This window comes from Taurulus bubalis (genome assembly GCF_910589615.1).
Source record: "Taurulus bubalis genome assembly, chromosome: 8".
In the NCBI taxonomy this organism is placed as follows: Eukaryota; Metazoa; Chordata; class Actinopteri; order Perciformes; family Cottidae; genus Taurulus; species Taurulus bubalis.
Window position 1 is genome coordinate 1,321,057 of NC_136596.1, and position 25,114 is coordinate 1,346,170.

The 25,114-nt window shown below is 39.2% G+C and overlaps 2 protein-coding genes across 2 annotated transcripts; both read right to left on the reverse strand.

Annotated features, from left to right (window-relative positions):
- Positions 1 to 6,522: 6,522 nt before the first annotated feature.
- Positions 6,523 to 11,829, reverse strand: LOC306740511 (GTPase IMAP family member 8-like). Its single transcript, XM_079222676.1, has 2 exons — positions 11,143 to 11,829; positions 6,523 to 8,620 (listed from the first exon to the last, which is right to left on the reverse strand). Exons 1-2 carry the CDS (start codon positions 11,783 to 11,785, stop codon positions 7,212 to 7,214), a joined length of 2,052 nt encoding a protein of 683 aa, XP_079078802.1. The 5' UTR covers positions 11,786 to 11,829; the 3' UTR covers positions 6,523 to 7,211.
- A 9,377-nt stretch (positions 11,830 to 21,206) lies between these two features.
- LOC306740127 (GTPase IMAP family member 2-like) lies at positions 21,207 to 22,404 on the reverse strand (the record flags this gene model as incomplete). Its single annotated transcript, XM_079222236.1, has 3 exons — positions 21,207 to 21,751; positions 21,975 to 22,034; positions 22,332 to 22,404. 3 exons carry the CDS (start codon positions 22,402 to 22,404, stop codon positions 21,207 to 21,209), a joined length of 678 nt encoding a protein of 225 aa, XP_079078362.1.
- Positions 22,405 to 25,114: the final 2,710 nt, after the last annotated feature.

Genomic DNA, 25,114 nt, shown 5'->3' on the forward strand with positions numbered 1-25,114 from the left:
CTGATGTCAGTGATTTTGAGAGTTTGTGCAATTTGGTCATCAGAGAACACTCTGCCCAGTCGCATGGCCACATATCTTACTGAGCGTGGAGTTACAACTGCCTCCCAGTCTGAAGGATTGGCTGATGAGTACGTACTCATCCATAAAACCGTCTCGGTGAGTCCGTGTGGGAGTCTGGCTTGCAAAAAGTTGGTGGTGGTAGGTCAGCACGTTTTGCAGGTAAAGCGCCTGAAAAGGGAGGAAATATGTGCCATTACTGCCATGAGGCAGGCCACTGGAAGCAAGACTGCCCAAAGCTTGGACCTCGGAGGCAATATGCTGGATCTTATATCTGGGCTCCATTTTGCTGTTTTCAGATGAGACGGATACAGGGGATAGAGTTCTGATACGAGGAATGGAGTTGAGGGTGTTGCCTGTTCCAGTGCATAATCTGAATCTGGACTGTGCCTTGGTGCAGGGCAAAGTACGTATTGGGGTGAGACCGGCATTGCGAGTGGAAGAGATTGACGTAGTTTTGGGCAACGACTTGGCTGGCAGTCGCGTTTGGGCACATATGCCTCCTCCTCTTCCTCCTTTTCCTCCTCTTCTTCCTCTTTTTCCTCTTCTTCCTCCTCCAATAGTCACACCCTTGTCCTTACTTATTTTTGTGGGTTTTTCCGTTGATTCGGCAGAATTTTTTCTTTTGTTGTGGCCCTTACTGACTGCTAAAGGCCAGAGCTCCAGTTGGGTGAGCCTCGGGTTGAGGGCTCTCACTCTCTCCGCCACGAGGCACCAGTGGGCTGGTGTCAGGAACTCGGTCCATTCTAAGTTTGGCAAGTTGAATAAACCTTTTTTTCTGTTAAACCGCTCATTGTGTCTGTGTCCCCCTTCTTTTGTCATGGCCATGTGGCCTGGATTGTGACATCTCTCTAATAGATAGATCAGACTTTTATTTTGAAAAGGTAAAAGGCATCGCAGATTTGTTTTATGTTTGAATGTGAGCTTGACAGTACGGCTACGGATCTTGTTACGGACGGGTGCGCTTTTATACATTTTAAGTGTAATTAATGGACCCATATGAGACTAAAGCTCTTACGTTGGTGATAGTTTAGAAGTTTAATGAATGTATTTTGACCCAAAGGAAGAAAATAAAGGAATAATTTCACCAGCAGTAAGTTTCATGCCACTTCATATACAGGGATCTGTTACATATGATTACATCTTCCCTTCATATGAGCTTCAATATACGAATATATTAGTTGTTAGTTAATTATTATAGTTAATATATATTAGTTGTTAGTTAGTTAATATATTAGTTAGTTATTAATTATATATAATATACACTACCGGTCAAAAGTTTTAGAACACCACCTTTTTTCCAGTTTTTATTGAGATTTATGCAGTTCAAGTCCAGTGAATAACCTGAAATGGTACAAAGGTAAGCGGCAACCTGCCAGAGGTTAAACAAAAAGTTTAGGTTACCAAAAACAAAACAAAAAATAATTTCACTGGAAGAAGGTCTTCTGGGCCGATGAAACAAGATTTTCGGTTCATCACGCAGGGTTTTTGTATGCAAGTAGAAAGGATGGCTCCTTGGTGTGTTACACCAACTGTAAAACATGGAGGAGGAAGCGTGATGGTCTGGGGCTCTTTTGCTGGATCCAGAGTTGGCGACTTGCACAGAGTGACTGGCAGCCTGAACCAAAACGGCTACCACAACATTTTCAGCAACATGCAATACCCTCTGGTATACGCCTAGTGGGTCAGGGGTTCATCCTACAGCAAGATAATGACCCAACACATCCCTTCAGGCTATGTCACAACTACCGTAGAAGAAAAGAACAAGACGGTAGGCTTCACATCATGGAATGGCCAGCACAGTCTCCGGACTTAAACCCCATCCAAGTAATTCATACAAAACCCAGCATTGCTTATTCTATGTAATAAATGTATGCAAAACGCTGCCTCGATTCGGTTAAGTAGAGTACAATAAAGCTGATTCTGATTATATGTTATAAAACAGGGTTCATACACATGTTGACCAATGGATTTTCATGACATTAAACCAAATTTCCATGACTTTAAACCAAATCTGCATGAGCAAACATTTAGTGAAATCTGGGTGTAAACAGTAAAAAGTGAGTAAATGTAGTATTTAAACTAACAATGAGAACACAAAGCATACAGTAAACCTTAAATGACTCAAATGAATGAGACAATAGTTTGATTAAAAGAATAAACATTTATATAGATGCCTGTATGTATGCCTGCTTATATTTTGAGTCTTTCTTTTAAAAGCATATTCATTTTTTCAAACTCAGCATAAATGAACGTCATGAACACATGAAGATAACACATTTACATGACTTTTACAAAACCTTTTCCAGGCCTGGAAATAACCATTTTGGAAAAGTCATGGTTTTTTATGACCGTACGAACTCTGATAATACCTTTGGTAGAAAACAATATGTTCTACTTAAAGAAAAAGCCATTTATTTATCCAATTGACATTGTTTATTCTCTGCACATCATGTAAATTAACGCAATATTACAAAATCATCATAACATGTCGATTTGAGCTGACAAAACGTTTGAGCTGACTGTGCCTTAGTGCAGATAACTAATGATAAGCATCAAAAATCTAAATGAAGAAGTGTAAACTGAGAAACACACTGAGAAAATGAAACAAGAGGGAGGTCACTCAAACTCCCTGCCTTTAATGTCTGTCTGACTTTTAGCTATGCAATCGGACCTTGAGATCATGACCTTTGAGGACATTTTTTGGTTTACATCCTCAAGCCCCAAAAGGATCATCTGAAAAACCTCAAAGGTATATTCCAGTTTTTTAGGGTAGCTAAGTTCCAACGCATAGATAAGGCCCTGAATCAGGTGCACAAGCAGGTGCCACATCAGAAATTCCCAAAAGCCCTTCTGCTCCTCGATGGCTATTCCTGTTTGCTTGTCAAAACCTTCCTTCCTGGCTTTGATGATGACAAAGATGTTGAGGACAAATGTAGGAATTTCCTCTTGGACAGATGCAGCATCATCATCATCATCATCATCATCAAAAATCTGTAAAATATAAAAAACAGAATAAATCTGCAGGAATTATTTTTATTAAGACCTACATACTTGCACATAGCTTAACTTTTGGTTTATTTCTGTTTAAAAAAGGGGCTGCTAATTCATTAAGCATCTGCACGAATCATCTGGGTAAACCTTTATCATGAAGGGACAAGTTTGCATGCAGAAACACAAGCAAGTTTAAAATCCATCGAGTCAAAAATGTATCAAGTGAATAGCACTGCATTGTATATATTAATTTTCTACAAATTAAAATTGTTTCTGTGTTTAGAATGAATATTTCGTGAATACTCCAGGAGAAACATGTATACATGATTCCACAAAGCCATCAACTATACTGGATGGTACAATGTGTTTCATACAGGCAGGGCTTCAAATCCAAGCAGCAGAGGTATATTTTCTTTACCTCGTAGGCCTTGATAAACTCCTCTGGTTTTTCACCAACGTAGAGCATGAGGCCTCTGATCACAGCTTCTCTTCGAGGCTCAGAGCTGTTGTCCTTTGGAAATATGAAAAATGGGATTAAGCCAAGTATAGACATCAGATCAATTCTACACAAAAACTTCTAAACTGTTTAAGTACGTGCCTCATTCCATTTGTCAAGGGTCTCATGGAGGTTCTTCCCGACAGCTCCTCCCTTCCTTCTGTACGGCTCAACAGTTTGACAGTATTGGTCCAACTTCCCCAGGAATGTGGACAGTAGTGGTTTCAGTGTGATCCTCCAACATTCCTCCTCAATCTGAGAGACCAAGAGAGAGATGGAGAAACATCACAAGATACAGAAAGAAAATAATTAGAGACACAGTGCGAACAAAACGGTCATGCCAGTCAAGTACATGATGTGAGCTTAGTTTAGTTCTTAGTCTCTCAACATGCCTCAGATCACCAGACAGCCATAGTGTTTTCCCTTTTTTCTGTTTGCTGTTGCCTTTAATTGAACCAGATTCAATTACTGCATCTCATTACTGCATTTTATTTCTTAAACTGCACTGCAACTTTTATTCAACTTTTATTTTGCTTTTTGTTTTCTTATACTCGTAGAGCAGCTCCACTCTCTCCTTTAAGGGTTTCATCAGTTTCACCTTGAGAAGCTGGTGGAAGGTAGTTAACCTCACATTTCTTTGCCTTTTTCAAGTGTTTTGATGGAGTTCTGTCAGCAGCTGACTTTGTCTTCAGACTGTTTACATCTATCTCTGGTAGTCCAGTGTTTGTACTTACATTCCTTCATCCAGTGTGCTTTTGAAGACTTGAAGAAAATCACCTGGTAAGGATACAATGTCATAATTAGTAGCTGACCATTATACAAGAAACATTATAACATTTAGGTATTCTTTCAAATAACATTTGCCCAACTTGCTCTAATATAATTAACCTAGCATTTGTATATTATTTGATGCAGTATGACCTAATGCTATTTTTTGAGACTCTCTGCACATTTTCCTTACAATATGTATTAAGCACAATCAGGTGTCTTTAAGCAATCCTTCATATTTTTGAGTGATTTCACTGGAGCATAAAAACAATCATCAAGACTTACCGTGAAGTGAGTTGAACTGTGAATCCTGAGTACAGTTTATAATGAGAAAAAGCGTTAACAAGAAGGCCCATTAGTCATACTTATGTTGTAGTGCACGGTGGTTATTTATATTGCACTTTAACAGAGGCAGAACGTATGGAGGAACGGTGCTGTTAAATCAGCCTCGGTTCAGGAGGTCCCCGTGAACCGGGGTCCCGACTTAACCGAGTCATTTTGGCGCAAATTGGCAAGGATCCCTCGGTTAAATTTAGCCAATTTAGCCCGGAGATGGAGCTGGGGAAGCGGAGAGGGCAAATCTACAACTGGAGAAAGACTTTTCAGATCGGAGAAAGACTGAGGGAATCGGCCAAAGTAAATCCAAGGATCAGCCTGGTTGTCCTGGATGAAGTCGGGACATGTTACGTCTAACGGTAGTTTAAGGCCACTTGCTAACATGCAAAGACTGAATCTAACCAACTCACTGCACATCTTTATTCTTACCGTGAAGTTCAGCTCACAGTTCTTTGTCGAGGTGGTTCCATTGATTTCTGACCAGAAACGTAAAATGGCGTCACATAACCTGAGTCACGTGACACCACTACTTTGCAGAGTAAATACAACGATGACATGTTTGTTGTGTGCATTGACTTCAGAAGATTTGCTGAGATTACGCAGATACAGCTTGTTAAGGAAGAAATGCACAATCTTTAGTCATTTAAACAAATACAGATCAGGCCAGGACTAAAACATTTTGCGTAGAGATAAAAACATACATTTTCATTGTTAATATCATATATTTAATTGTGTTACATATACATCTTCTCATAATCACTTTTATCAGTGTAATGTGTCATTGAGTAAAAACTTGTTTGAATATAACGCATTAACAAAAAGTAGTTTTTATTAAATCTTAAAACCTTCTGGATTTTATTAAAATTCAGAAGGTTCAGTAGGTTTTGTCCTGAAATGTGTGAACATGTTGCTAATTGTTTGAAAAATTATTTCCCGCTAAATTTGTGGAGCTCTCACAGGGTCATTTTCGACACAACTTGCTCCTACTTATGGCTTTTGTTCCCGTTTATTGTCGAATTTTTTTTAGAAATGGGAAAAATGTACTTTGATTGTATTGAAAGGCAAAGACTTGCTGGTTCATGAGAGACCATCACAGGGTCTGGGACTCATAACAGGGTCGTAGTTTACCTCAAGATATGAGGGTTTTAAAACACGGAAATCCTGGGGGGGATTGGTTTTTAAAACTGAGAACAAACAAAGAAAGATGTTTCTGTTAACAAGTCATTTTAATTGATTATAAAAATCAGAAAATTATGACAAAATTATGATAATTTGAGCATTGTTGGTGTATTTTTGTTTATTTTGCAGAATCTTTTCATCTCGTTTATAATAGATTGGTTAATGCTTTCTATTATATAATATTATAATATCACGGTTCACTAAGAGCAAAGTAAAAAATAGTTATGTTTGCTTTCATCTTGACTTAGTGTCGTGTATTTACGAGATCTTATCTCTAACTTGACCCCAACTATCCTGTTCTGCAATCTGTCGAGACCCCGCTATCAATTCCAGGATCTTTTAAAATAAGCATTTATTTATTCATATAAAATGAATCTCTTTTGAGAGGAATCTTACTTATCTGACCTCAGCATCACTACCCCTCGGTTATCCTAAAGTAGGGGTAGGAGTCCAAAAGTCAAAAGACTTTGCACTATTCATCAATTATGCACATGTGATATATTACTGCTAAATTCTAATAAAGTCTTTGCTGATTGAACTGTACTTTATTTATTTCAAGCTAAACCATTAAGTTTTTCCTAAACCTAACTTTCATTTTGTAACATAATGTCATCCCAGAAAAAAGTTGTTCAGAAAGATCAATACAGACTGGTTTACCAGGTTTTCTGCTTTAATTATTTTTTTGGGTTTGATTACATTCTTACTTGATATATATTTCTATATGCAGACATTGAATACACTTGATATGAACAAAACAAAAGTACTGATAAGTAATCAAGGCAGCGGACCTTCTGCATCTCCAGCGTTCATTGTACCACATTATCCAAAGGTCCACAGAGTAAAGGGGATTATAGTCTGTGGACAGAAACCAAAGTATTAGACACATGAATATGTTGATCTGATGACCAGATGAAAAGTCAAAGTCATGTCTGAAGTTCGTACAGTTCATGCTACTGGGAACATGAATCTCAACTAAATTTGATCAAAATCCATCCAATAGTGGTTGACGTGTTTCACTAAAAAACTAAAATGTCAACCTCATGGTGGCGCTAGAGGAAAAGTCAGAGGATCATCAAAGTCAGTAGGATTCATCCTCTGGGGAACATGAATGTTCGAACCAAATTTATTGGCAATCCAGCCAATAGTTGTGGAGATATGTTGGTCAGGAGCCGCGGCCCTAGCCTTCAAAGTAAAAGGCCTCATGCGATGACACAGTGTGGTCTGTCGGGTCCTTTCAGAAGTTCTGCTATCAAGTCACTTAATTGTTCTTCATGTGCTTTCTGCAGGTTTTCTTTTGGCTCCAGATTTATTTCTTGTTCCTGTTTTTTTAGTAAGTGACTGATCCTTTTGACATTTTTCCTGTTTTTGGTGAGACACGTCACTATGTCACGGATTTCTTCAAGATGTTTGTTTTTTTCATTTTTTCTTCACTGTTAGCTGAAAGTGCCATTAAAATGTCATATTGTTCATCTTTGGCTTGCAGTTGTTCTTTCAACTCCTTCATGTGTTTCTCTTTGAATTTGTTGAATTCCTCTGCTTCTGTTCTGGCTTTCTCTTCAAAGCCCTTCTTCAAAAGCATCAGGGAGTTATCATAGTTTCCCTCTAATTCCTTGTGCTTTTCCCTCTCTTTTTCTCTTCTGATTTTATCTTCTTCTTTTCTGTCATTTTCCTGTTTTTCCTTTTCCTGCTTAAGTCCCTTTAGCTTTTCACTTGCTGCACATTCCTCCTGTTTATTTTTCTGATCTCTTTTGTCCCAATACTCTTTTTGTTCCCTTTCCTGAGCCTCTTGTCTTTCTTTCATCAATTCTGTTTTCTCCTGCAGCTTTTTGTCAAATGTTTCCTTTAATTTATTCTCCATAGCTTCAAGTTTTTTTTTCAATTCCTGTCGCTGTAATTCTTCCTGTTTTTTTCTCTCTTGGTCTTCTTGTTCTCTCTTTTCTTGTTCTTTCTTTCTTTTGTCGAGCTCCCTGCCGATGAAATCCTCAAGTTTTTTGTCTTTCAAGGCTCTCTCGTCTTCAATTTCCGCTCTCTGTTTTTCCATTTTTCCTGTCAAGACCTGAATTTCTTCTTGATGTTTTCTTTTAAATTCCCCCCTCTCCCTCTGCATCTCTTCATCCTTCTCCTGAAGGATCCTCTCCACTTCTTTCTTGATCGCGGTCTCTGCCTCTTGCAGCATCTCATTAGTGTAGCATTTGCCTCCATTTGTCTTCACCATGGTGTCGATCTTGGTTATCAGCTCACTGACTTGGATTTGGTTTTGTTCATCATAGTTATTAAACACATGGTATCTTCCTCCACAGTCACCGATCAGTTTCTGTAAGGAATCATCACATCCGTTTGCAATGTACTCATCAATAGTCTGCTCAGCCTTCTCCAGTGAATCTCCCCTTGTGAAAAGAATGATGGTGAACTTTTCAGCATTTTTCCCAAAACCTTTCTTGATGAGTTGTAACGTCTCCTTTTCTTCTTCTGTAAATCTACCAATGTGTATCACCAGCAGGAAGACATGTGGTCCAGGAGCCAGGAGACTGATGCATTTCACCATCTCCTCATTCACCTCTTCGTGGGACAACGTTGTGTCGAACAGACCAGGAGTGTCGACCACCACGACAGGACGAGCGTCCACTTTACTTTCTGCTTTCTGACAACGTTTTGTGACTGACTTCTGGCTCGGATCAGCTCTGAACTCCTTTCTTCCTAGAATGGTGTTTCCTGAGGAGCTCTTTCCGCTGCCAGTCTTTCCTATCAGAACAATCCTGAGACACTCTGGGCTCTGCTTCACTTCAATATCTGTGAAATAAGAAAGACATGGAGTTACTTATCTTGACAGTTCAGAGTCGCAGCACAGGCAGTACTCAAGAAATGTTTGGGAATTAATTAACACTAAGCCTTACAGCTATACCGACAACTAACTTACAACGTATAAAGAGTGGCAGAGGTTGCTGATGCTTTGGGAGACGATCACACCAAGAGCTACTGTTGTCCTTTGGTACGGCGTGCCGCAGTTTTTTATCTGTATTTTAGATGCCTATATTCTCAATATTATTTTTATTGCCAGGCGTGGAGTCGAACTACTCGTCAATGTCACAATAAACCGAGGCAACCAATCAAATCAAGAAAGAGGCGGGCTTCACTACCTTACCACTGACTTTCTGTTTTTGGAACGGACATTGACATTACCGATGAACTATATCATTAAGTGCGGCTTCAGCTGCAGGGTCATAGACCCCTGCAGCAAAGCGCACTTCATAGTATTGCTCGGGCTTAATAATAATCATAGTGCCACAAAAACTTTGGTGCGTATCTCCTCCCACAGCGTTGCCAGCACATGCGTAAAAAATACATCAAAACGTGCGGCCTGATCGGAAATCGTGTGCTATGACCTTTCTAAGAGATTCGACCGGCCGTTTTCCCGAAAAGTGCGAAAAACGGCGAGAAATTGTCCCATTCACTTGACTGGGGTTTCGGACTGAAGAGAGCAAAAAAACATACATCTTTGTGCCCACAGTGACTCGCCATAATGTATCGTAGAGAAATGATTTAAAGTTTAAAACGTTGACAAAAGTCTGGAGTTTATTTGCCCAATTGGGCATTTTTTGATAGCTAGCACAGTTTTCATGTAATTATTGTTCAAGTTTAGGAAAATGTGGGAACCATTTCAGAGTTTACAATGGGTGTGTGTGGGGAAGGTTAGAGCTGTGATGTCATCGCTAGAGCACGAGGAGCTGTGTCCTAAACAACCTTTTTGTATTTGTATTTTGCCATTCACTCCACAATATTGACTTTTGAGGCATAATTTATATATGAAAACGTTGGAAATATTGGGCCGGTGGTACACATGCGTCGTGGAATCCAACAAAGTTATACTGTTTTGTCAGCAAGTCTGAAAGCGACATGAAGACCGGCCAACTGCTCCATTAACCTCCATGTTAAATCAGACCACAATTTTCTCTCATGACAGAAACGTGAGCACTTTACAGACTGAATTTACGCTCTCATTTATAAATCCTTACAAATATTTAAGTACACGGAAACGTTCTCAGAAGTCTTGTGCTTCTCATGATTGCGTTATTTTCGTGATGGGATCCATGGTTGTCTGTCAAATACAATAGTTTGAAAGGTTGTTTTCTCATTAAATCCACAGTCCAGTCTCCTGCTCTGTGACAGTGTCACAGCTGCTACCAATTAGCCAATCAATCAAGCTGCCACCATGGCAACCGGTGACACGCGGGACACGGGGCTTTTATGTCTACCTGTCTGTCTCTCTGTCTTCCCTTTCAACATAAAAGCCCCATGATTTAAGAAGTGTATCTTTACATAAAGCTAAATTGAGGATTATTGTATTAAATAGAAAATAAATAGACAATTGTACACAATATTTTGTTATGTAATCACGTGATATGTTGCAGCAAAGTGCTGTCCCATTCATATTTACACCATCAAGCCCTCACAGCTAATGTTGGCATATATATATATATATATATATATATATATATATATATATATATATCCAATCCACTCAGACCCTTGACTTTTGATCATATTTATGCAAAAAATTAATAATGTATATATATTGCGACGTTTTACGGCAGTAGTAGCCACACTTTCAAAATTTCTTGTGAAATTTTCTAGTTTAACTCGTAATTCAACAGCAGATCACCAGCAGGAGCTTCATGTCGGCATTGAATCATTTGATCACCTGGTTGTGGATCCACCCCGGCTCCACAGGCTCATCAGCTGTTTTTCCCGACTAGCAAAGAGGTTAAAGTTGTGATAAATATAATAACTGTGTATGTTTTAAGGAAATTGGCGTGAGTGTTGGTTCTGCGTGTGTGTGTTATTGTGCCTTTGTACACAGTTCTTAGGTTTTGGGAATTTATCAATACATTTGAAATCATCAGTCAAGTGCAGGACTATCTTTTGGAGTGGTATGCAACATGATATATTGAGATATATATATATATATATATATATATATATATATATATATATTATACATATACATATTATACACATATATTGTACTGAATAGTATGAATAAGATGTCCTTATTATGTCAAACGGTTGGAATAAAGGTTAAATATTTAACTGCAAAGTAGTAATGCGTGATACCTTTTTTTTGCATTGAATCATACTGGGATATGGGGTTTACTGAAATTAATTAGATGGGCCTACCAAATAAATTTGCCACCAGCCACCACTGGATGTATTGATTGAACCAATGACAATATAGGTGACCATGACAGCGGTACCAGTTCAAGAATCTAGTATATGCCATTGCTTGGACCTGGGAATGCCATTCAAATACTTACAGGTCACATTGCTCTTTTTCAGCATCTGAAGTTCAGCTTGTTGCTTGCTGATCAATTTCTCTTGCTCTATGATCTTATCTATTTGAGCATGTGCAAATACTTCTGTTGTATAGCAGTTTGGTTTGACCACAGTATCCAACATCTTGGCAATCTGCTGCTGGTCCTTGATGTTGAGAACAACATATCTTCCTCCCCATCTCTGACAGAGATCCTGGATGTCTGTGGTCCATTTTACATAATTCACAGCATCTTCAACTGCATGATCTGAGTCCACAGTGAACAGAATCATGGTGAAGTTATTGACTGGACAGCTGAAAGAGCTCTTGATGGTCTCTAACTCTTTCTTGTCTACATCAATGAGGGGACCCACAGGTAGGACCAGGATGAAGACATGGACGCCCTCAGGGTCACAGAGGGAGATACACCTGAGGGATTCCTCCATCACTTCCTCCTGAGGTTTTCCACACAAGGCAGGCAGCTCCACCAGAGAAACCCGACGTCCACTCACCTCTCCCTGATATTTAACACATACTGATGAGTTGGAGACTGAATGAAGCTCTCTCTGACCTAAAATGGCCTTGGCTGCTGAAGTCTTCCCTGGTCCTGTCCTCCCACACAGAACCAGGTTTAAAGATGGCTTCATGTGGTCAGAGAAGGTGAGGAAGGTTCCTTTGGTTTCACGCACAATCTTCTCAATCTTCAGCATCAAGAGTGTGTGGTCATTTCTAAACATGCTGTAGTGTCTTCCTCCACAGTCTTTAACGAGCTGACTAACAGAGAAATTTGCTTCCATCCCTTCATGTGTGGTGATGACAATTGAGTGTTTGAAGGCATCTTGACCAAAATGACTCAGGATGGTCTTTGGAATTTGTCTGTTCTTTGTTAAATCAGAAGACTCCACGACGAGCAGCAGAGCATTTGGTCCAGGAGCACAAAGAGTCACACATCTTCTGATCTCTTGTCTCACTTTTTCCTCAGACAGACTGAAGATATCAGGTGTTTTCACTACTGTCAGAGCATTTCCTTTCCACTCTCCGCAGACGGCCACACAGTGTTTGATTGGGGTATGTTTCTTGAAATCATAGTCTTGGTTACCAAGGATGAAGTCGCCGAGTAATGCCTTTGGGTTTTCACTTTCCCCCAACAGCAAAATCCTGAAAGCAGATTCTATAATACAGCAAAAAAATGGAGTCAGTGTTTGGGAGTGGGACAACAATAGGACACATACACTCATTTAGCACCTCAGTCAGTCCAACATCCTGTGGTTGGTTATTAACTAAGAAGGGAGCTCTCAGTGCTGGAATGCTTCTGGAAACTAGATTGAAACTTGTTTTAAATGGTTGTGTAGTCTGTTTGCCTCCTCAAAACAATTTAATTTTAAATTAGGAAATAGGTCAATAGTTTAGATGGAGCTGGAGTCCAGCCCAGGTTTTTAAACATTGGTCATACATCAGTTTAACAATAATCAAAATTGAATGTTGTTAATTGCAATAAGTCAATGCCAAATCTCAATCATTTGTGGACAGTCATGTGACCTTGAGGTCAATGGCTAACATGAACCATTGGCGGTCAATGACAAACGTCAACCATTTGAGGCCAATGTCTAACCTAAACCAGTCCAGGTCAATGCCAAACTTTAACTATCGGAAGTCAATGCCTAACATAATCCATTCAAGGTCAATGCCTAACATAATCCATTCAAGGTCAATGCCAAACATCAAGCATTCAAGGCCAATGTCTAAACTAAACCATTCAAGGTCATTGCCAAACTTTAACCATTTAGGCTAAATGCTAAACCTCAACCACTCAAGGTCAATGCCTAACATGAACCATTTAAGGTCAATGCCAAATCTTAACCATTTGAGGCCAATGCCGAACATAGTCACTTGAGGTCAATGTTAAATTTGAACCATTCAAGGTCAATTCCAAACTTCAACCAATTGAGATAAATTCTGAACATGAACCATTCAAGGTCAATGCTGAACAGGAAGCATTCAAGATAAATTTCTTGAATGGTCATGCATTTGTTTACCCATCCTACCACCCAACCTCCATCCTAAGTGGACTTTGTAGCTGTTTATTCTACTTGCACTTGCATGTTTAGTAGCGTGGGCATGACCAGAGCCAGATCTCTTAATAATGTTAGATGCGTGCAGAATTTTCTCTAAATACTATGTATCGGAGAGCAACACAAACATACATTCGTTCATGTGGACTACAATAATAAAAGAAATCGAGCTAAAATAATTGAAATGAAATCTATAATGTAAGGATTATTCTTGCAGACATGAATTAAGAACACATAGGTACCTGTATCTCATGAGTAATATGTGGACATTGAGAGGAGACAGGTCTGACTCACAAAGTCCAACTGAGCTCACCTGCTGCTGCAGTCGCCATGATGTCACTCTGCTGGAAACATCGGAGACCAATTCAACTGGAGACCAACTTTAACCTCAGCACCTAAAAAAGAAAGAAGAGTTCACAGAGGATCTTCTTCTGTTGAAAAGCCACCCAGGCGAAACAAATGTATACTTTTGTATATTTAAAATATACTTAAATATTCAATAGTATATTTAAAATATACTATCAAAGAGGTGTACTTTCTGCAAATGTATCAAAAGTATACTTTCAAAATAAAAAAATAAAAAAAATAAAAATAAAAAAAATAAAAATTATTATTATTTATTATTATTTCAATCTATTAATTGTGTTATTCTTTTGGAATGTGTTAAAATATCTTACTGTGAAAATGCACCGAAAACACATTTTTTAAATATATATTTTGATATCTTGCCGTTTTAGTAAATCTTATTCCGTGTTCCGTGAAACGTTTTAACCCAGGTGAGTGCCAGCTCTACACGCAGCGCGTTGTAGGCTCATCCTCCATCCAACATGTCCATTCACAGCTGCCTGCGCTTATTCTTCAAAACATTACATTACACGCTGCTGAAGGAACAACAGCCGGACTCCTGGGAACATGACCCCTCTTCTTGAGGTAAGAATACCAACATCATGTATTAGTCAGAGAGTAAAAGCTTCTTGAACGGTCGAGGTTAGTGACAAGTTCTCTACATGAAGGGAAAGTAACGTTACAGAATTACAGCGACAGGAATTGAAAAAAAAACTTGAAGCTATGGAGAAGAAATTAAAGGAAACATTTGACAAAAAGCTGCAGGAGAAAACAGAATTGATGAAAGAAAGACAAGAGGCTCAGGAAAGGGAACAAAAAGAGTATTGGGACAAAAGAGATCAGAAAAATAAACAGGAGGAACGTGCAGCAAGTGAAAAGCTAAAGGGACTTAAGCAGGAAAAGGAAAAACAGGAAAATGACAGAAAAGAAGAAGATAAAATCAGAAGAGAAAAAGAGAGGGAAAAGCACAAGGAATTAGAGGGAAACTATGATAACTCCCTGATGCTTTTGAAGAAGGGCTTTGAAGAGAAAGCCAGAACAGAAGCAGAGGAATTCAACAAATTCAAAGAGAAACACATGAAGGAGTTGAAAGAACAACTGCAAGCCAAAGATGAACAATATGACATTTTAATGGCACTTTCAAAAACACATTTTTTAAATATATATTTTGATATCTTGCCGTTTTAGTAAATCTTATTCCGTGTTCCGTGAAACGTTTTAACCCAGGTGAGTGCCAGCTCTACACGCAGCGCGTTGTAGGCTCATCCTCCATCCAACATGTCCATTCACAGCTGCCTGCGCTTATTCTTCAAAACATTACATTACACGCTGCTGAAGGAACAACAGCCGGACTCCTGGGAACATGACCCCTCTTCTTGAGGTAAGAATACCAACATCATGTATTAGTCAGAGAGTAAAAGCTTCTTGAACGGTCGAGGTTAGTGACAAGTTCTCTACATGAAGGGAAAGTAACGTTAGCTTAACCGGTAGCATTAGCGTTAAGTAGCGTTAGCTTAACAGGTCAGGGCCTGAGCTATAAGGTGATGTTCGCTAGCGGTTAGCTAAACTTGAATTTGAGGCTTGGTTTTCTGCAGTTCTGAGTCGCCTTGGACGTCAAGAGTAAGTTAACTTGGCCATCTAATAGTTGAGTGTGTTGTCTTTTCCTTAACATCGTCGATGTAACGTCGGTTATAGTTTTCTGTGTTGGCTAACGTTAGCTTTCTTTACCAAAGGTTAGCTAAGGTAACGTTTAGCTGTAGGTTAATTACCCCTTAATACTAAGGATGGGTCAAATGCAGAGAATACATTTCATGTATGGATGTAAAAGTATGTACTATGACAATAATTTAATCTAATCTAAGATTAAATATACTTAGTATATATTATTTTTGCCTGGGCACACCTTCTGTCTTCATCCAGTCAGTGTGTGTATTGTTGTTGTTGATGGTTAACACACGTATTGGTTAATTTGTGCGTGTTCCTCTTTTCTCATACAACATGTATGTGACATACATTTCATTGCTGTTGCCCTCAAACTATGATGTTATTATCCCACTGCTTCACACTTACATGACATATTGATCCCTTTCCAATGGAAGAGACTGAAGTATTTGTAATAAAGCACCTTGTCTGTCTCGAGCAGGTTTTAGTTTTTCCACTGGTAGCTAAGGTGTGGTCATGTGAGTACACTGTACATACCTACATTCCAGGTACAACTCAGAGGTACTTCTACTTTCCTTCAGTATTTTATTGTCATGTCTGGTTAGACACAGACTCACTTACTTTTAAGAATTTAGCAAAACAACATGAAAATAAACACGTAGTTGATTGAAAGTAAAATATTGCACAAACTACTCTGACAGTTGAAGTCATTTTTATGTTAATAACATCTTAATGATGAGAGTGATACTATATTTGTAATAATTGTAATAACATTACTTCATTAGTAATCATGATATTTATGTTCATGCAGTAGTAATAATGTAAATCATGTTAATGTGTTAGTACTAATCTTAATAATGTTATTGAATTAGTAGTCATGTTAATGTAGTAATACGGTTAAATCAGTTAAAATATGAATGTATATGTCATCATTATCATTATTCAGTATCATTAATAATTAATTAGCATTAGTAATATTAATACTAATGTTAATGTATGAGTAAGAATGTGAATAATGTTAAAATATTATGAAGATGTTAAATGTATTATAACTATGTTGATAATAATATATTAGTAGTAATGTTAATGACATGTATTCATTACTAGCCATGTTAAATATATTAATGTCATAGTAATAATGTAAACAATGTTAGTTAATTAGTAGTAATATTAATGTTTTAATTATATCAATAATAATGTTAATACATTCATCATATTTGTAATAATGTTATTGTATTTGTAATAACCAGCAGGTTAATTCATAATGAAAATAATCATTAGTTAATAGTTCAAAATGAACTCCAGGTCAACCAACAGTAAAACCTGCTTTGACATGAATGAGTAATAATAATCTAATGATATAATATATTCTAGTACAACAGTCACAGTTTGAATACTTTAACTACATTTATAGATTACTCTGACTCTTTTACTGAAGGAACATTTTACTGTAACAGAGTATTTATTTAGCTGCTGTAGATTTATGATCAGTTCAGAGAAACGGTGGATCTCTGTAATTAAATTAATTAAATTAATTACAGAGCGACTAAAAATAACACGGAGTAGAAGCAAAGCCAGTTGAACCGGTTTCATCAGGTCTCGGTTCTGTCATGAAAAACACTGAGAGAGAGAGAGAGAGAGAGAGAGAGAGAGAGAGAGAGAGAGAGAGAGAGAGAGAGAGAGAGAGAGAGAGAGACAGAGAGAGAGAGAGAGAGAGAGACAGAGAGACAGAGATAGAGAGACAGAGAGAGAGAGAGAGAGAGACAGAGAGAGAGAGAGAGAGACAGAGAGAGAGAGAGAGAGAGAGAGACAGAGAGAGAGAGAGAGAGACAGAGAGAGAGAGAGAGAGACAGAGAGAGAGAGACAGAGAGAGAGAGAGAGAGAGAGAGATCTGAGTGGTTCTGATTAATCTGAAACACTTTGATCCAGATGTTGATGATCATAGAACCTTTAAGAGACCGATCAGAATTATACATGAAGTATACGTTCACATATTATCATATTAAGTAGACGTGCACATATTATTATATTAAGTATACATGTACATATTATTATATTAAGTATACGCTCACATATTATTATATTAAGTATACGCTCACATATTATCATATTAAGTATACGCTCACATAATATATTACACATATTATTATATTAAGTATACGTTCACATATTATTATATTAAGTATACGCTCACATATTATTATATTCACTCTGTTTTCTAGCTTCTCTCAAAGTGCTGACACAGCATCTGGATGACGACAACAAGCTGGTGAAGGTAAATAATCCAAACAGGCTTCACAATGAAGATATTAAAAGTAGTCAAACTAACAATAAAACTTTCCCATGTGGGTCACTGAGCCGACAGTAAATATCTGAACAGCTCTGTGGCAGAGACGCGTCTTTTTCTTCAACCGTCAATCAGCACAAACTAAATCAACACAACTCATTCTATGTTGTTTATTAGGGTGAGACTTCTCTTCACTAAAGGCTTTTACAGAAACCAGCTGCCTTTGTAGAGTTTGCTCACCTGCTGAGGTTCGTGCTGCGCCATCAGTCCGAGATGGTGAAAGAGAAAGTGGAGCTTGAGAACATGTTCAGTGTTTTTAAGAGCTACGAGTGAGTCTGAACACGTGACGCTCGTCTAACAGCTTCATCTTGTTTCTGATCTGGAGGGAAAGAAACGGAGCCTCTTTGTGAACGACGATGATGATGATTCATCTGATGTTCACTGATTCATACGTTTCATTCATGTGAGGATTAAGAAAACACATGAAGTTAGTTTTTAAATATGTAGAATGTTGTCATATAGACAATCTAGGAGCTTAAATCCATTTCAAGTTATTATGAACTCATATTTCATCTGTTTGGGAACTTCATCAACAACATTTAAAAGTAAAGTCAACTTTATTTGTGTAGCACATTTTATACATAACAGCATGACACAATGCTTTACATAAGAATGTGATATTAAAACAAGTGCAGAAAAAAAACACACACGCTAAGAAGTTAGCTAGAGGCTGTTTTGAGGAGAAATGCTTTTAAGCTGCTTTTAATCAGGTGTGATGTGCTCATAGCTTTTAGTTCAGATCAAAACATGTGCAGCTTTATGTTGAGTTACATTTTCTTTGGAGGCTGGTGAATAAACCGTCACAGTCGTCTATTCTGCTTGTAGAAATCATGAAGCCTTTCTCAGATTCTGACTGTTACGTTCCCCGACTTAAGCCTAGTGGAGGCGGGGAGTAACACTGAATGTGACGTTAACCTAGGGAGAATAACTCACAACGAAGGGGTACACAAAAGGTGGTTTTATTAACAAAGAACAAAACCATAACTACTTCCTCAAAATGAGGAAGCGATAGGATACAACCGGATCGATAAACGCGACGACATTAACGCAATAATGCAATAAGGTGACCACTTCAACGACAACGCAATCGCAAACACGCTGGACCAACACCAACACACACACACACACACACACACACACACACACACACACACACACAGGATCACGGGCGTCAGCTGCACGGATCCTGGGGGTGGGGAGAGAAGTAGTATAGAGGGTACAGCTGAACGCGTGCACGTACGCACATGCACGTTTTTTATATTCATGATTCTACTACGGCTATAATGAGATGTCTGTCAGTGACAGAACATCGTTCATGAGGTGGTATGAGACGGTGCGTGGCAAAAGATTCCGTCAGAGATCAAGTACTACTGTGTCAACGATGTTGAATTATTGAACAGAGCTTGCACAACCTATCGGGATAGTTTTATGGATTGCACACAGTTGGACCCCTTTGCATTCACCACACTGGCCTCTAGCTGTATGGCCGTGTTCAAAACCCTGTTTCCACCCAGAGACACAGTTGCTCTGACGTATGAGGGGACCTACGCTCAGCAGAATAAGACATACTGTATCAATGCTGTGGCTTGAATATCTAGCCCACACCGAGAACATAGAAATCCAACATGCTCTGAACCACGGTGAACAGTTGTTTGATCCATTCTATGTTGACGGATATAACTCTGCGGCTAACAGATGTTATGAATTTGCTTGGTGCTTTTTCCACAGATGTGTCAAATGTCATTTACAGATTCATGTGAATCCTGGCACCAAACTAACCTATGGTAAACAGTACAAGGCATTTATGGACAAAATCAATGTCTTGCAAAAACAACATGGCCTGCAGGTGGTTGTGATTTTGGAGTGTGAGTGGGCCTCATTAAAACTGTCCAGAAGGCTGCAGGGTGCAGGCTTTCATGGCTACATACAAAAAGCGTGAGCGATTAGATCCCAGAGAGGCTCTCTTCGGTGGTTGTACGAATGCTATGAATTTGTACCATAAGGTTAGCACTGATGTCAATGTTGTTGAAAATAAATCTGATACTACGACTTCACAAGTCTGTATCCCACGGTTCAGGCCACACAACAATACCCGGTCGGACACCCGCCAAAAGGGTTGTACCATCCTGTTGTGCCATACAGATGTCACGGCAAACTCATGTTTCCATTGTGCAGTACATGTGCTATCGCTTTGAACCAGGCTACAACCTGTACACACAGAGACAGAGACAGACAGCTCTCGGGGGTGTGGTCTCATTTGAACTTTGTATAATTGTAATAGTTTATTTTGTCTAAATTGGACTTGCACATGTATAATACAGAAGTGTTTAGTGTGTACATTACAATGCATAGGAAGGATATGATAATTAATAAGAGATATTATGAAGAATATTATGAAGGATGTGTAATTGTATGCATTAGAAGGTCACTGTACGTTATTTATTACTGTATAATGATTCAGGTCTGAATGGATTTTAAAATGAAGGTATAAAACAAGATTGTGTAAAGAGAGTCTTCCTTACTGAACTTTCGCTTGAGCTTCACGACAGTCAACCAATCTCCATGCAGATCAAATACTGCAAGGACAAAGTTCAGCTGACAAGTGATCCTATATCAGATACGAGTCGTAGGAACGGTGTGTGTTGACTTCGCTGAAGCTCCAGAATTCTGTTTCCCAGCGGATCCTCTGTTTGTCGTATATAATTGCCCTTTGTGTGTGTGACGGGGTCTTAGGGGAAGGGGGGACGTAAGGGAACCGACAACGCTACCTGGTGACTTCGCCCCAAGAAAAAACAAGTTTTACCAATCTTAAGCTACAAATGTAGAATTGTTTAAGGACACAGATTCATTACTGATATTTGGCCAGAGACGTGTTTTATAAAATTCATCAGAAGTTTATTACAGGAATTAAAGCAAATAATTACAAAAAAACACTAAAAGCCAAAACATGTAGAATAAAATCACAGCCAAACCATGCAAAACAGAAAAAAACAGGCAAAACAAAACAGACGTGGCAAAACAGCAAAAGGGGATGAGGCCATGCCAACAGGTGCCTCTTGTCTTTTTTGGCGCTGATTGGATGGATGGATATATAGTTTATCCATCCCTAAGGGGAAATGTCTTTGTCATAGTAGCATCTTACAGACACAACAATAAAAACAACGAGGATGAAAGATACATACAGCCAAGTGAGGGAGGAGCCAGCCGAGGGCTGCGTTCAAACCCTTCTCTGAGGAGCATTCCCCACTCCAATCGATGATGTCCTAATTTTCCTCTATACCCGTCACCACTGATCTTAGTCCCCTCTTTCTTATTCCCTCCCGGCTCGGTATCCTGTTTTCCTAGTGCGTATAATGCTGCCCTAGCTACGAGTGAACCTTTCCTTCCCTGCACGTTTAACGGTTGCCCCGTTGATGTCACCAAAAGGACACGGCCATCTCTATGAGTCGGACAACGTTTGACAATGAAAGAAGCTCATATCGGATGATGATTAGGAGGAAACAGTAACATATTTTAAAAATGCACTTACATTTTCCTGGCTGTTTGCTCTTTTGTTAGAATCTACAAATAACCATTTTTAGACATCTATTTACATTTTTATACATTTACCTTTCACTTGGTAACTTTAGTCCACATTTACATTCAAGGACAAACGTGCTCTCCATTGTTCTCTTTCACAACTTGACCCAACCGGGTTAAGAGTTCTGGATGTTCAAGGTTTTTTCTCCACAGAAACCTGTATTTACATTTCCTGATCATCTCTTTTAAGGGTGGATGTTGAATATATCTTTCCATGAAAGCTGAACTGTCCTCTCTGGGTGTTGATATCAGTATCAATGAATGATCAAATGATTGATCACTGAAGAGTTCCAGGACTCTGCAGAGCTTCACTTTGAGTTCCTCAGTGAAGTCTTCAGGCTGTAGAACCAGCAGGAACACATGAGGTCCAGGACCAGAGAGGCTCTCACAGGTTTCTACATGTCTTCTTAGTCTGTCTTCAGAGATGTTGGGCTGCAGCAGATCTGGAGTGTTGATCAGAACTATTTCTTTCTCTTTCCACCCTCCTCTGACTCTCACACAGTGATCTGGTTCTTCCTCAGTGAACTTAGTCTCTCCCAGTATGAAGTTCCCCACTGAACTCCTCTCAGACCAGCTGTTCCCCAGCAGAACAACCCTCAGCTCAGACACTGAGGAGGAAACACTGGGTTAGTAAAAATCTACTCTTCAACTGAAATCAATAAAACTAGCTTGATGAGGAAATCACAGCTTTTTAAAGGTGGACTACAGTGAATGTGTTAGCTGTTGTCATCTTGAAACTTCCACATTCACCAGTGAGCCACCACCTATAAACACTGTAATTACATGTTAATAAACAGAACAATAATTCTGACTCGGATCAGTTTAACTCACTCAAAGGTGGCAGTAATTCATAGCTGCTGCTCCGCTTCACAGGCTGCAGATCATCTGACACTGTAAGAAAATAAAACATTGATTTGTTCACATGAACTCTTTCATTAAAGAGAGTTTCAGGAAGGATGAAATGCAGTTCAATATTTTGTATTCTTAATTTTGGGCCCCACTCAGGGCCCAGGGGAATGGGAGTCTGGAGTCGGTGATAAAACTGAAACAGACTAACAAGCAGTCAAGTCTTATTTAAGGTGGACTATCAAACTTGGAAATAATTTAATTAAATGTGAGTTTTAAAAACAATAACTCTATATGTTAATGAACAGAAGAATAATTCTGACGCGGTTCAGTTTAACTTACTGAAAGGCGGCAGGAAGTCCATGCTGCTGCTGCGCTTCACAGGTTTCTCCTCTGTCTCTGTAGAGATACACATTGTTTAATCTGTAATAATCTGCTCCTGTACCCTGATCAGGTTGATTCCATCTGACATTGGGGAGACATTTTTAAGGTGGACTTTTTAAGATGAACTATTATCTGTTTTTAACATGTGAGTTACCACCACATACAAACACAAACTCTAGATGTTAATGAACAGAAGAATATTTCTGACACGGTTCAGTTTAATTTACTGTTTGGTGTCAACAAGTCCAAGCTGCTGCTCCTGCGCTTCATAGGTTTCATAACTTGATCTGTAGAGATACACATTGTTTCATTCACATGTAATCTGTAATAATCTGCTCATTACAGTTATTGTTGTCCACAAACATCTCCACAGCCTGAACAGAATGATATTATTATCTAGTCTGCATGAAATAAGTTAATAAAACTAATCTGCATCAGCACCTCGATACCTGTGATGTCTGAACTCAGTACAAACTGTTCTGGTTGTTTTGATTCATTCAGCAGATGTTTTGTGGAAGATGAAAACAGAGAAGCAACAAGTGGTTTGTTTGTTATAAAATATGATTATGAGTTATGGTTTTGTGTTCATTTAACATTAATGTCACCAGACATGAAGGAAACATCAGTTTCCATCTATTGATTCTCTAAATCCTGTATCCTGATCAGGTTGATGGATGAGGGGCGGAGCCTATTCCAGCTGACATTGGGGGCGTGGCTGAGTGCAACTGGACGATCACCTGTCACTAACACTCACACCAACAGGTAACTTAGAGCTGAAAGTAGTGAACGGGGGGAAACTGTGAAATGTTTCCTCAGACGTTCGGTTCAAGAAGAACCAGTGAAATAATCAAGTTCCTCTTATTCTAACGAAGAGAGAGTATCCTGTCAAAACGTGTGTGCGGTATGCTGCGTTCACACCAAACGCGACACGAATTTGTCGCGTCGTGCTTACCGCTTCAGTTAACTGGCGCGAGTGAAACGAAGGTGTTCACATCAAACGCGGCAAAGGGGCCGTGGCTTATCTCTGTTGCTTGTCTCTGTGAAAAGAGCTTTCATTTCCGCTATCGGCCATGGAATAAATAACCACCAGTTCTGCTGTATACTTGTTGTGGAAGTCCCAAACATGTGGGAACATGAAACGCCCTCGTGTTCGGGTTCATGACATCATCCGTAGCCGCACACAGCTCGGTGAATTTCACCGACTCCTCCAGGAACTGCGTCTGGTTTCTCTCCGTGAAACAGTTACCGATTCCTTCATCCACCATGGAAACAACCACCAGTTCTGCTTTATACTTGTTGTGTAAACTCCGCTGGTTCAGGCGGAGCAGCAGCAGTTTCATTCAGGAACGGGGAGACGGCGGTGGTGACGGGCGCAGCTTCTCATCGCTGATCGTAGTAGCACTTAGATGGCACTTACTGATAGCACTTTGGAGTTTAACTTTTATTTATTTACTTTATTCGCTTTGGATAAAAGCGTCAGCTAAATGAAATGTAGTGTAATGATTGGCTGACGCAACTATGACTCACGCGTTTTTGTCGCCAGAGTTGGGATATTTCAACTCGCGCGACTTCGTGCGTCCTTCGCTCAGTTCGCGCCGCCTAAAACACGTCAGTCGCGTCGCCGGCGGAAATGTCACGCCTTCGCAACCTGTTGCGTCCGTGCATTGACTTTGCATGTAATCTGGTCGTGCAAATAATTCGTGTCACGTTTGGTGTGAACGCAGCATTAGAGTAATCGAGCTCCTCCTATTCTGACAAGGAGAGTGTGTCCTGGTGAGGTCATAATGTGTGCGTGTGAATCTAGAGCAATGAATCAAAACATGAGCGCCTGTTAACGGTGCATTTCTCCATGTATTTATTAATGACTTGGTGTTATGTCCGTGTACTTTGTACTTTTGTAATATGTGAAGTTCTTAAAATAAAATGAAAATCAGCATTTCCCCCTGCGCCCCACCTGTAATACCACTGCGCCCCACTAGAGGGACGTGCCCCATTTGAGAACTTCTTTAAGGTGAATTTAGAGGAATCTGTCATCTATTATCAACTTGAAACTTTTAAATATATTTAAATGAAATAAAAAACACTTATTATAGATGTTAATATAGACAACAATATTCTGACTCAGTTCAGTTTAATTTACCTTCTTTGCTTCTTCTGGGCGTCACAGGCTTCTCAACTGGCTCTGAAGAGAGACAGAAAATGAAGATATTCATTCATTTACTTTCAAATGCTCAAAACAGTGATTGTTGGTGCTAAATAAACATGTTCACAGCCTTAAAAGACTAATATTGTCTACTGCTGACTACATGGATCACTATCAACTTTCAAAGACTTCCTGAGAAAACTAAGCAATGTTGTTGTGATTATATATTTTTCAGCAGAGTAGTTGTGAGTGGAAGTAGAGACGCCAGGAGGGAGGGCAGTGAGACAGACAGGAGAGTTTCCTCGACCACCGGCTTAAACAGATCTACAAACATCTACGGAGATCCGGACCTTTAGATAGTCCTGGGAGGGGCTTATCTCCCGGATCTAACACTGAACATTGAGCAGGTTCAGTCTGGTTGTCTCTCATCTGAGGACGATTCCTCAGAAGCTACAGCACACCTGATCACATGATGACTGTTGTGGTTCAGACACAATCTCTCTCTTTGTGTTTCCTCCTGAAATACAATTAAAGCTTCAATCTATCAAAAGACAACGAGCCAGAGAAAATAAAGAGGTAGAGAGCTTTAGGGAAAACT